This window comes from Chrysemys picta, chromosome 2 (assembly GCF_011386835.1).
Source record: "Chrysemys picta bellii isolate R12L10 chromosome 2, ASM1138683v2, whole genome shotgun sequence".
NCBI classification, from domain to species: domain Eukaryota; kingdom Metazoa; phylum Chordata; order Testudines; family Emydidae; genus Chrysemys; species Chrysemys picta.
This window is the reverse complement of record NC_088792.1, coordinates 247,359,178-247,373,092: the sequence shown is the minus strand read 5'-3', so window position 1 is coordinate 247,373,092 and position 13,915 is coordinate 247,359,178. Positions and strand designations below refer to the sequence as shown.

Genomic DNA, 13,915 nt, shown 5'->3' with positions numbered 1-13,915 from the left:
TTTGATTTATCGCGTCCCGAACCCAGAAGTTCGATTGCCTGCCGCCGAACCAGCGCGTAAGTATAGACAAGCCCTTGGAAATGGAGGTTGATAATCCATGTGCTCACACAGCCCCTTTGCTATTGCAGCACTAACTATGCAAATTAGCGAAGGAATTGAGCGTTCAGCAGAGTGAAGGGCAAGGTCTAAGCACGTTGTTCTACTAAATTGCACAGGTGTCTCACTGTAAAAATATTTGTCAGCCAAACACTAGCAAATATTTCTTAAATGTATAAACTGTAAGGGGGAAAAAAACAGATGACAGTTCCCAGGCATTTGCAGCCAGAAGGAACTCAGTTTTTCATGTTTAGCACATCTGTAAAGTAAAAAAAGAAATTATTCAAGGTGATTCGTAGTGGCAGTACTTAAAGAGAAAAATGAGCTCATGGCTAGTCATTTAAAAGCTTGAGAAACTAACTTCAAGGAGAGATCTCTGGGCAATCCATTTTGGCAGATTTGCAGTTGCAACTGGGTGAATTTTATTTATTTATTTATTTTATGGCTGCAGAGATGTGATAATGCTGCATGATTGGCTGGGTTCTGCTTAAAGTTAGAGCTGATGTCAGAAAGTGCCAGGCCAAACAGACCTGGAAAACAGCATTTGTGCAATGATGGTTATTTTGTTTGGAGCCATTGAAATGATGCAGATAGATCAATTTTTTTTTTCATGTTTGACAGCAGTTTCCTCCCTTGCTCTGATGCTCGGGAGGGACACCCTACAGGCAAAGTTTGATTTATACATATTTTTTTTATTTATACAAATGTTTTTTGCTTTTTTAACTTTTGAAACTTTTTTTTTTAAATTCTGCATAGTACTCCTATCTATGTAGTTGATTTATGGTAAATATTTACCTTTACATAGAATGACTGTTACATTAATTTCTGAAGTGTTTTAAAATACATATATATCACAGAAGCAGTAGATAAAAAAGGAAATAGTAGCAAAACCCAGCACACTAGATTTCCTTTCACCCATTCATGTGGCATCTGATTAAAACTTTACAGGTGATGTTGCAGGCCACTCATACACCACAATGTCATGGTTGTTGTCTGGGTCAGACAAAGACATCACAACAAGAAAAATACAAATAACCAGACAAGAATGTAGGCTGCCAGCTTGGCCAGTGATGTTGCAGTGTATAGCCTGCCTGAGTGATGTCAAGAGTCATTAATTCTAGGACCCTAAATGGAATAAGGTTGGGCCAGATTTGGATGTCAGTTATACCACTGAATCTGAGAAAACAGCTTAGCCCTTAATGTTTTGGGTTTTAAAATGACATCTCCATGTGGTGTGGAGTAAAAGGTTTGATTTTTATTTTGTTAACACTTTCTATGTCACATTCTGTAGAAAATTGACAAATCCATGACCAATTCTGGAGGCACAGGATCACAGAAAAATTGGGGGGCTGGATACAAGAAAGTGCTTCTGTTATTGCTACTTATAGGCTCCTGTGATTTCTCTTCCTTGCCAGCTTGAGGTAATATCCTGATTGCCATCAGTTTGTTTGATGTCAGGGCCAGCACTGCACTGGCTTGACATGTGCATTAAACACACTGACAGCAGCAAGGAAGTTCATTGATGCTGGTATGGCAAGAAATGAATGGAGTCCAGAGACAGTAAAAAGCACTGCTAGTACATCACAGAGGAGGCTTCACTTTCCCGTGAGATACTGGGCTATTTCTTGTCTGTGAGACACCCTTCAACATAGTGTGTCAAACGGTGGAATCATGAGAAAACTTGAGATGTATTCCTCTTAAGACTAATTGATTTTTAAATACTCTATTATCCAAAGTTGGCATCTAATTATTTCTTTCAAGACCTTGACATGTTACTGGTAGTCGCAAGAAGTGATGATTGTTCAGTATGTAGTACTGTGGTGGACGGCAGAGATTCAGCATGAAAGGAAGGGAGGAGGGTTTTTATATTTTGTCTAGCTGACATGTCTGAGGCTTCTGCAATTGTGGTGCACTAAAAAGAAGTGTGAGATGAAGTGATGGGAAGCTGGTGGATGTAGTCAGACTCCAGCTGGAATAGGACTTTTATACAGAGATCAAACTATTTGGGCAGATAAATTATTACCTTTCTCAAACCAGTCAGGCTGGCCTTTCAGACATTAATGTTATAGTGAAGTACTAATTAGGTAAACAAACCCTGCGCACTTGAGAGATCACCTTAAAAAAAATCACGTCTTTTCTCGTACCAGTCATCACAAAAACAGAGATGGGGATAATAGTAATGAAGAAAGGACAGCAGGAAGTGCAAATGCTGGCAATATGTCAGGGCCAACCAGGACTGATGTCTGTGTCAAGTACAATGAGCCTCATGGCCTGCCTTTCCACTGAGTTGCACCTTATGCAGTCACTTATCCTTGTACAAAAAGGATGTGGAATGCCACTAAATCAAAATGGTAGCATTTTACATCCACTCTGCCCAGGTACAAGTGAATGCACAAATGTGAGTGCTGTGAGATGGGGAAATGGAAGGTGCTATCCAGTGTGTGTGTTTCTCTTGAAGCAGAAAGGAACACAAAATGGCAGCTGTCCTGTAGCAGAGAAGGAGGAGTTCTTACCATTAAAGTATACAGAAAACGAAAGTAGCACAAACTCATAACACATTAGCTACATACACCACCAATGCAAAGTATTATCATGATGCATAATATTCATTCACAGGAATGAACAAATATTGAAATTGTTCATATTTACTGCTTGTCTTTACAAGATACAATTTCTTCTCAGGAACTTGACTTGCTGTAGTAGTCACTTCATACTTTTATGTTGACTCTTACTGGCTAGCCAAAATAGTGTTTCCACAGATTAAAACTGCCTCAAACACAGATGGGTTTGGTTTAAAAGATATAGATGGAGTTTGAAACTAACTATTTCAGGAAATGAAATACAGTTTTGCATTTTCATAAAGTCTTTAAATATTTTATGAAGTACCAATGTTTGCTTGTATTTTTTTAACGTACCGGTATGTGTTTTATTAGGTACTTCAGTTGGATACACACCAAAGGGGAGTGGAAGGGGAAAATCCTACACCTAAGTAAAGAACTGGATTACCAACCTGAATTATAATCAGAATATAAGGGCATAACAGAGAGGATATCATTAATTTCCTGTTTGTTTATTATTCACATTGCTTTTATTAAAAATACGTAGATCTCTCATAGGAAAATGTCCCTGCTAACATGAAGTATCTGTGTGATTTGAGCATGAAATAAGTGTACAATAAAAATGTCTTTTAATCAGATTGTCTAATTTAGTTGTGGGCAACCTGCTGCATGCGGCCCATCAGGGTAATCTGCTGGCGGGCTGCCAGACCATTTGTTTACATTTGCACGGCCACCCACAGCTCCCAGTGGCTGTGGTTCGCCATTCCTGGCCAATGGGAGCTGGGGGAAGTGGCTTGGGCTGCAGGGACGGGCTGGCTGCTGTTTCCTGCAGCTCCCATTGGCCAGGAACGGTGAACCATGGCCACTGGGAGCTGTGGGCGGCTGTGCAAATGTAAACAAACTGTCTGGCAGCACACCAGTAGATTACCCTGATGGGCTGCAGGTTGTCCACCATTAGTCTAATTACCTGTTTTCCTCATCTGACAAAGATCACTGTATGTTATTTAGGATCAGTTATTTTGCTGGGTTGATGGGATTCTCTTGGATCATGGTAGGATAGGTAGATGGATAAGACTAGCCCAGTTTTGGCATCCACACACAGACATATATTGTAACTACAAAACAGCATGTTCCAAGCCTATGTTTTCTCTGGATAGTAGTAGCAGGAACACTGTGTTCATTTAAATTAAACCAGTTCCTTGGATAATAACAAAGTAATTAAAGAAGCCACTGAGGAAAAAGAGCCAATTTATTTGAATCATGTTCATAAAAACCACAACAAGGGCCTGAAGGTACAAAATAATGTAGTTAATATGGCAGATTGACAATTTTTTAAAATGCATCTTGATATTCATTTAAATTATTATCCCTTGTCCAAGAATAATAGATGTGAATATTTTTTTTTTGGTATCCTTCAAGTTAAGAGAAATTCATTTAAAAAGACAGAGTCAAAATTGGCACATATGTTTCAAGTCTATGTGGCCTCCAATTATATATTTAAGATTAGATTATTATAATGTATTCATATTTTTATAATTATTACTGTATTAGAAAGAAATGCAGGCTCTTGTTCCTGGAGCCTTTGAAATTAATCCTGGTTGATTCTTAAACATATAAGCCTGAATCACACAAAAAGCTGCACTTGAAATCATGAACCTTTCCTCATGTGCAAGATCCTCTAAGCTGAATTTAAGATTTTTAACATCAGCCTCTTATTATCATTCCATGCTAAAAGCCTAAAGCAAGAAAAAAATTTTCTTGCATATTTTCAAAGCAACCCACCACCATTTTCTTGATGTTCCCCTAGCTTAGTCTTGCATCATGAGCTCATAGAATCACAAAGGATAAAATGGACCTATCAAAGCATTTTGTCTGTGTAGGAGAAGCAGGCCTGCTCTGTAATAACTTGTCAATACTATATGTTGAGTCAGTTAGTGGGATATTCACCATGAGGCGTTTAAAGTAACTTTTCTCTACCAAGATGAAGATTCCAGAGGATAAGCTGTCTGATTTATATCCTAGTTTCAGAAAGAACATTTGTCTGGTTTTAGATTAGCAGAGAAGAAACTGAAAATGATGGAACTGATCATAAGTTTTAACCTATTTTTAATTTTGCTGGTGGATGAACGTTGAGTGAATTTTTGGTTGTTGAAAAAGAAGCCTAGCATTCAGCTATTTTACAGGACTTTTGTGTTTGAGCTTTCCATAAACTGGTGATACAAAGCCATCAAGACCTTTTTAAAAGACCATAAGACCATGCCAGATTCCTCATAGTGGTTTTATGTGCCCACTTTGTGATATATTTGGGGCCTATAGTATGGTATATAAAACACTGAATATTTTTTAAATTTATGATTTAAACATGACTTTTCCCAAAATTGCTGCTAGTTAAAGATGACCTAATTCAAATCTGATTAGATTAAGTACTCATGGGTCCAAGGTAGACCTCACACCTGACTTGTTTGAAGACCTTGGCGCAGGGAGTTGCTGCTAGGTAGAGGAAGTGAAGTGAATAATCAAAGTTCACAGAAGACTCAAACTTAAGGATGAGAAACCTCACCTTTCAGGTCAAAGAGCCGACTGAGGGAAGACGGACTTCCCAAAATCCCCAACATCCAGCCATCTTGGGGTGAGGAAATCACAGCATCAACAACCAGCCCACTCCAGCCTTTGACCAATCTCTCCCTTCACCTGAAGGTGGTCCACTAGGGAGAAGTGCTATGTCAGGAGAACATCACCATGAAGTTCCTTGCTAGCAGTTCCAGTCCTACTCAATGAAAATCCAGAAAATTGTGGGAGCCAAAGAATTCACAACCCCCCTACCATTTATCTCAAGTATCATGTTTTGCCTTTTTCTGTGTTTATTAGCTGGGAGATGGCCCAATCTTTTTAGTGTGAAAGTAAAAGTGTGTCTGTGTGCATGCATATGTGTGGGAGTACCCATAAAGCAGGGGTCTGTTTTGGGACCGGCACTGTTCAATATCTTCATCAACGACTTAGATATTGGCATAGAAAGTACGCTTATTAAGTTTGCGGACGATACCAAACTGGGAGGGATTGCAACTGCTTTGGAGGACAGGGTCATAATTCAAAATGATCTGGACAAATTGGAGAAATGGGCTGAGGTAAACAGGATGAAGTTTAACAAAGACAAATGCAAAGTGCTCCACTTAGGAAGGAACAATCAGTTTCACACATACAGAATGGGAAGAGACTGTCTAGGAAGGAGTACGGCAGAAAGGGATCTAGGGGTTATAGTGGACCACAAGCTAAATATGAGTCAACAGTGTGATGCTGTTGCAAAAAAAGCAAACATGATTCTGGGATGTATTAACAGGTGTGTTGTGAGCAAGACACGAGAAGTCATTCTTCCGCTCTACTCTGCTCTGGTTAGGCCTCAGCTGGAGTATTGTGTCCAGTTCTGGGCACCGCATTTTAAAAAAGATGTGGAGAAATTGGAAAGGGTCCAGAGAACGGCAACAAGAATGATTAAAGGTCTTGAGAACATGACCTATGAAGGAAGGCTGAAAGAATTGGGTTTGTTTAGTTTGGAAAAGAGAAGACTGAGGCCTTGTCTACACTACGAGAGTAGTTCGATTTTACTTGCATCGAATTTTTGTAATCGATATTGCAAAGTCGAACGTGTGTGTCCACACTAAGGACAGTAATTCGACTTTGTGCGTCCACACTAACGGTGATAGCGTCGACATTCGAAGCGGTGCACTGTGGTCAGCTATCCCACAGTTCCCGCAGTCCCCTCTGCCCATTGGAATTCTGGGTGTAGCCGGCAATGCCTTCTGGGTAACAAAATGAGTCGAGGGTGCTTTTGGGAAACTGTCGTCATCCGTCCATCACTCCCGCCCTCCCTCCCTGAAAGCGCCGGCGGGAAAACAGTTCGCGCGCTTTTCCAGTCATTGACAGCGCGGACGCCACTGTACTCCGAGCATGGAGCCCGCTGCGACCATCGCTGCAGTTGTGGCCGCTCTCAACGTCTCGCAGCTTATCATAAAGGTTTCCCTGAGGCAGATGCAGAAAAGTCAGGCAAGGAGGCTACGGCACCGCGGTGATGTCCTGAAGTCTGAGAGTAGCACAGACCTGTCAGAAAGCAGGCGACCCAGCGCCGAGGACATCACAGTGGCAATGGGTCATGTTGATGCCGTGGAACGGCGATTCTGGGCACGGGAAACAAGCACTGAGTGGTGGGACCGCATAGTGCTGCAGGTCTGGGATGAATCCCAGTGGCTGCGAAACTTTCGCATGCGGAAGGGAACTTTCCTGGAACTTTGTGAGTTGCTGTCCCCTGCCCTGAAGCGCAGTGACACCCGGTTGCGAGCTGCACTGAGTGTACAGAAGCGAGTGGCCATAGCCCTGTGGAAGCTTGCAACGCCAGACAGCTACCGGTCAGTCGCGAACCAGTTTGGGGTGGGCAAATCTACCGTGGGGGTTGTTGTGATGCAAGTAGCGAAGGCAATCGTTGATGTACTGCTGCCAAAGGTAGTGACCCTGGGAAACGTGGAGGCGATCATAGATGGCTTCGCAGCGATGGGATTCCCAAACTGCGGTGGGGCCATAGATGGAACTCACATCCCTATCCTGGCACCGGACCACCAGGCCACCCAGTACATTAACCGAAAGGGATACTTTTCCATGGTGCTGCAAGCACTGGTGGACCACAGGGGACGTTTTACCAACATCTACGTGGGATGGCCGGGCAAGGTTCATGACGCTCGTGTTTTCAGGAACTCTGGTCTGTTAAGACGGCTGCAACAAGGTATTTACTTCCCGGACCACAAAATAACTGTTGGGGATGTGGAGATGCCTATAGTCATCCTCGGGGACCCAGCCTACCCGCTAATGCCCTGGCTCATGAAGCCCTATACTGGCGCCCTGGACACTGAAAAAGAACTCTTCAACTACCGGCTGAGCAAGTGCAGAATGGTGGTGGAGTGTGCTTTTGGCCGTCTCAAGGGGAGATGGAGAAGCTTACTGACTCGCTGTGATCTCAGCGAAACCAATATCCCCATTGTTATAGCAGCTTGCTGTGTGCTCCACAATCTCTGTGAGAGCAAGGGGGAGACCTTTATGGCGGGGTGGGAGGTTGAGGAAAATAGCCTGGCTGGTGATTACTCACAGCCAGACAGCCGGGCGATTAGAAGAGACCAGCGGGAAGCGCTGTGCATCCGGGAGGCTTTGAAAGCAAAGTTCCTGAGTGAGCAGGGTAACCTGTGATTTTATAGTTTGTGTACTGAGAAGCTAAACCTGCCCCCGTTTCTTTACCCAGGTAATGTTGACTATCCTATCCAGTTACATACCCCCTTCACCCCCCCTCCAACACACGTGTCGAAATAAAAATAGTTCTACTTTGTTAAAGCACACCGTTTTCTTTAATACTGTTTTAGCGGGAATTTTTTAAAACTGGGACGCAGACTGTGGTGCGGGGCGGGTCTAGTGTTGTGATGCGAATGCAGCTTCTAAACTCAAGGATTGACAGGCTCCGCTGCGGTGGGATGCTTGTTTCAACGGAGCCTGTCACCCCTCCTGATCGGGACTGTGTGTATGGGAGGTCTATTTGACTTTGTGGCAGGGGGAGGACGGTTACAGATCCCATGCTGTGTGGCTCTGTGATCCTGTCTAAGGACCGGCGCTTAAGATCTGTAACTGCCCTCCCCCGCCACAAAGTCACAGAGCAACCCACCCCCCCCCAACATTACATCAAAACAACCTCCCAGACTAACCGGGGCAACTAGTCACTGCATCACTGCACTGTGTATGTGCCCTGCTGCTGTGCCTGCCCCCGACTATGTACCCTGCCAAAGGAGACTGTCCTGTCCAATTTCCAACCCCCTTTCCCCTCCTCCTCCAAAAGAACATGATTGAAACAGTAGTTAACAGAAACGAATTTTTTATTATCAACTACACATGGCATTGGGAGGTGAAACTTGGACGTGGGCTTGTGTCAGGCGGGAAGGAAAGAACTTTTCAAATTTTGGGAAATGAGAGCCTTCTGCTACTAGAGCTCTCTGCAGGGGTGGAGTGAGAGTTAGCAGGGACTCTGCCGCCTCTCCTTCTTTGCACTTTGGGTGAGGTGGGTATGGGACTTGGTGGCGGGGGAGGGCGGTTAGAGATGGACTGCAGCGGGGCTCTGTCCTCCTGCCTCCGTTCCTGCAGAACATCCACAAGGCGCCGGAGCGTGTCCGTTTGCTCCCTCAGTAGTCCAAGCAGCGTTAGAGTCGCCTGCTGGTCTTCCTGCCGCCACCTCTCCTCCCGATCCATGTTGGCTTGGTGCATTCGGGTCAAGTTCTCCCGCCACTGGGTCTGCTGTGCTGCCTGGGCTTGGGAAGAGGCCATAAGCTCAGAGAACATGTCCTCCCGTGTCCTCTTCTTCCTACGCCTAATCCGCGCTAGCCTCTGGGAGTGTGATTCCAGGCTAGGTTGTGAGACAGTCGCAGACGGGGCTGTGGAAATGGGAAAAAGGGAGTGAATTCCTCTGAAAGATAAATGTAGTTGTGAACAAAGAACATAGTCTTTCTCTGTGAACAAGACCATGCACAGCACCTTTCACATGCGCACTCAGCACAAGGTCGAATTCTCGGCCTTCGCATTCTGTGCCTGGGGTCTTGAACAGCACATTTGAGAAGCGAGGCAGCACAACGGAATTTCTGTTGCAGGCAGACATGGTAAGCCGTACACTTGTGGCAGTTTAAAACTTTTATATTACCACTGGCCTCATTTCACATTTAAATCAATGTCAGTCCCTGCTGCCAGCAATCCGGCAAGCGGGAACTCTGCCCCTGTCCCACCCCCTCGCGGCTGTCCCCGGGAATGATCCCTTTCGGCTGCCCCTCTCCCGCCTCCACCGCGTGGCTGCAAACCAGCGGTGACAGTTCTGTAAAGGAACGGGAAAGCAGTCCCAACACTAACATTCCCCTACCTAATTAAAAGCAGGTCACCATGGCCGACATCACCCTGATGAGGATCTCCGAGAGCGACAAAGAGAGAATGCTCCGGGAAAGCCTCCAAAGACCAGGGCCGTATGCCGCCCTGCTGTGCAGAGCAATGATCCCCGAGTACCTGATAATCTCGTGGCGCGGCAACGTGTCGTACTTCGGAGGACCCAATAAGGCCGCTCTCCCCAAGAACCTCATGCAACGGCTTTCAAGTTACCTCCAGGAGAGCTTCATCGAGATGTCCCAGGAGGATTACTGCTCTATCCCCGCACATATAGACCGCATTTTACTGTAGCTGCAGTAGCAGGGAATACACAGTAGAGCGGCTTGTGCAGGACAATCACTGAAAACCGGACATTGCTAGATTTCTTTTCAAAACTTGCACTGCCCCTTACTAAACCGTTAAGCGCCTAGGGCACACTAATCATGAACAACCCATTCTTTTAATTGTTAATATTCCTGTTTTGTTAAAAATAAATGTTTAGATGTTTACAACACTTACTGGCTGATCCTTCACCAGATTCTGTGTCCGGGGTAATGGCTGGGGACGCTTCGTAGGGGATCTCTGTAAGGGTGATGAAGAGATCCTGGCTGTCGGGGAAATCAGCGTTGTGAGAGCTGCCAACTGCCTCGCCCTCCTCATCTCCTTCCTCATCTTCCCCGTCCCCTAACATGTCTGAGGAACCGGCCGTGGACAGTATCCCATCCTCAGAGTCCACGGTCACTGGTGGGGTAGTGGTGGCGGCAGCACCGAGGATGGAATGCAGTGCCTCGTAGAAACGGGATGTCTGGGGATGGGATCCGGAGCGTCCGTTTGCCTCTTTGGTCTTCTGGTAGCCTTGTCTCAGCTCCTTGATTTTCACGCGGCACTGCGTTGCATCCCGGCTGTATCCTCTCTCTGCCATGTCTTTAGAGATCTTCTCGTAGATCTTTGCATTCCTTCTTTTGGATCGCAGCTCGGAAAGCACGGACTCATCGCCCCACACAGCGATGAGATCCAAGACTTCACGATCAGTCCATGCTGGGGCTCTCTTTCTATTCACAGACTGCATGGCCATCACTGCTGGAGAGCTCTGCATCGTTGCCAGTGCTGCTGTGCTCGCCACGATGTCCAGACAGGAAATGAGATTCAAACTGGCCAGACAGGAAAAGGAATTCAAATTCAAATTTTCCCGGGGCTTTTCCTGTGTGGCTGGTCAGAGCATCTGAGCTCGCACTGCTGTCCAGAGCGTCAACAGAGTGGTGCACTGTGGGATAGCTCCCGGAGCTATTAGCGTCGATTTCCATCCACACCTAGCCTAATTCGACATGGCCATGTCGAATTTAGCGCTACTCCCCTCGTCGGGGAGGAGTACAGAAGTCGAATTAAAGAGACCTCTATGTCGAACTAAATAGCATCGCAGTGTGGACGGGTGCAGGGTTAATTCGATTTAACGGCGCTAACTTCGACATAAACGCCTAGTGTAGACCAGGCCTGAGAGGGGACATGATAGCAGTTTTCAAGTATTTAAAAGGGTGTCATAAGGAGGAGGGAGGAAACTTGTTCACCTTAGCCTCTAAGGATAGAACCAGAAGCAATGGGTTTAAACTGCAGCAAGGGAGGTCTAGGTTGGACATTAGGAAAAAGTTCCTAACTGTCAGGGTGGTTAAACACTGGAATAAATTGCCTAGGGAGGTTGTGGAATCTCCATCTCTGGAGATATTTAAGAGTAGGTTAGATAAATGTCTATCAGGGATGGTCTAGACGGTATTTGGTCCTGCCATGCGGGCAGGGGACTGGACTCGATGACCTCTCGAGGTCCCTTCCAGTCCTAGAATCTATGAATCTATGAAAGTCCATTTCGGAAAGGCTCCTGAAAGAAAAGTTTCCCTGGGATTAAGTAAACCTAAATCCTGTCTCAGACAATTACTCATTAGTTTGTGTTCTCCGTTTAAAAGTCCTGAGACACTTGAAACTGTCATCTCTAATTTCTGGTAAATAAAAGTTGTTAAACTTCTATTTAGCAAGAGTGTTCTTTTAAAGTCTGTATTGTAATACCTCTGTTGAGGGGAGGAGGAAAGGGTTAGCCACCATAATTTTGATTTCAGTATCAAGATATGTAACCATATCCAAATAATAGATTTCATTGACTTTGGTACAATTCTTTAGTTTGGATTTATAACTAAATGATCATCTACTCAGACTCCTTAGAATTTATCATTTGTAGTATTAATTTGATTGATTTCCAGTCCAATATTGAGACTAAGTGGTTAATTGTTGTAATGCTCTATTTTTTAATTTAGTTTATTATTAATAATAGCTTAGCTTTGATGTTTATTTTCTTGGTTTTATTTTAGTTTAAGTTTTTAAGTAATATTTATATAAGATACCGAATCACGTTTCTTTCAAAAAGCAACATGGGTCCAGAACCTTTGACAAACTGGATGAAGATCAGTCTGTTGATCTAAAAATCTGACCAGCTTTTCCTAATTAGTTTTTGATTCTCATACCAATAATCACCTATATAATCACGAAAAAGTGAATATCTTGTTGTAAAATGGTATAAGGAAGACTTTGGCAGGAAAGAGACTTAGAATTTTGTGGCTGATAGAATGTATCCCTGCAGACAGGATGGCTGGCAGCAAACTGAAAGCTTAGAGAGACAGTTGGCATTTGGGTTTCATTATGCTCTGTATGTTAGAAACAAAGTTTTCACCATGTTTTAACCTGGGAGTTGGGAAACAATCCCCTAGAAGTGTACACCTCAGTGTAGGACATCTCTCAGGGAAGCATTCTCTCTTTCTGGAATGTGCTTTGCTGTACAGTCTCTGTGACTCTTCTTCCTCCACCCCTGCCACACAGAAGTTCTGGGCTATATCCACTCAATTAAGTGGGACAGGATTTCCCCTGCAACAAATGACTTTTGAGCCGATGGTTTTTTATTTTAGTGGAACATCTTACTTTAAAATGTTTCCTTATGGAAGCGTTTGTACAATAAATGTCATAGCGATTCCTTTTATATCTAGCAGGATTTGGATTTTACAAACATTGGGAATAGAGTGGAAAGAGAGAGTCTGTTTTCTATAACTGTATCTAGTCAAAGATTCGAAATGTTTGAAAAGCCTCGTTTTGCTTCTTAGTCTATAAACCTGTTCTTCATTGGTGACACCACTGAAAAACTTATGAAGTCTGTTCATGTACTGGTGGGACCTTCCTAATAGGAATGGAGGAGTGACCATACTGGATCAGACCAACAGGACAGGAGTCCATTATCCTGTCTCTAACAGTGGCTAGTTCCAGACACTGCAAAGCAAGGGACAAGAAATCCTGCAGATGGCAATTATGGAATAACCTACCCACAGAGAAAGTTCTTCCTAACTCCCATTAATTAGATGTTGGCTTATGCCTTGAAACATAAGGAATTATCTCTTTCAAAACGTTTGGTTTGGTTTAATCCATACTATTGTAACTCTGGATATCCTTGTTATCATTATAAATGTCCATGCCTTTTCTTGAACGCAGTTAATTTCTTGGGCTCATGATGTGTTTGCCAAGGACTTCTATAGACTAATTGTGCTTTGTGATAGTTAAAATTGCCCAAAACACTGTGGACAGCACAATGAAGTCCTCTGCTCCATGTACAGCTGCAGTTAAAAAGTAAATATGATATTAGAATACGTAAGCAACAGGGTAGAGAATAATATGGCCTTGAATATTATAAAATGGCATTGTACAAATCAATGGTTTTCCCTCATCTGGAATATTGCATTGAGTACTGGTCACCCCATCTCCAAAATGCTCTTGCGGAACTCATGTGGGTTCAGAGAATGATGACCAGAATGATTAGGAGAATGGAAAACACTCATAGCAAGAGGGATTAAAACATTAGGATTGTTTAGCTGAGAAAGGAGACAAGAGGGGACATGATAAAAATATATAAAAACTAATGAATGGTACAGAGAAGATAGACCCTTTCTTGCAAAATTTCTTGCACCTTCTTCTGAAGCATCTGCTGGCCACTGTTGGGTACAGGATTCTGGAAAATATGGACCATGTGTCTGATCTACTATCACAATTCCTGTATTCCTATATTTCAAAAAATAAATAAATACGTAAGTAATAAATAAATAAAAATGGCATGCAGAAATGTCGGTTTGAGAAGCAGTGGAATCATTTCCACAAGGATATATGACTTTTGAGTTCTTTTATAGAACAGAATCTAATTGTAAGTGTGGTGGGTGGCTGATTGGCCCCCAGGGCTGCTAGCAGCCAACACTCCCCTGCTCTATTGACAGATTATTGGTTTACAAACCCGTAGTAACAATGTTATTGCC

The 13,915-nt window shown here is 43.7% G+C and overlaps 1 protein-coding gene across 1 annotated transcript; it reads right to left on the bottom strand.

Moving 5' to 3' along the window:
- Window positions 1-8,539: 8,539 nt before the first annotated feature.
- On the bottom strand, window positions 8,540-11,123 carry LOC135981768 (uncharacterized). The gene is made up of 2 exons (XM_065585906.1): window positions 10,104-11,123; window positions 8,540-9,109 (listed from the first exon to the last, which is right to left on the bottom strand). Exons 1-2 carry the CDS (start codon window positions 10,678-10,680, stop codon window positions 8,634-8,636), a joined length of 1,053 nt encoding a protein of 350 aa, XP_065441978.1. The 5' UTR covers window positions 10,681-11,123; the 3' UTR covers window positions 8,540-8,633.
- Between the last annotated feature and the right edge of the window lie 2,792 nt (window positions 11,124-13,915).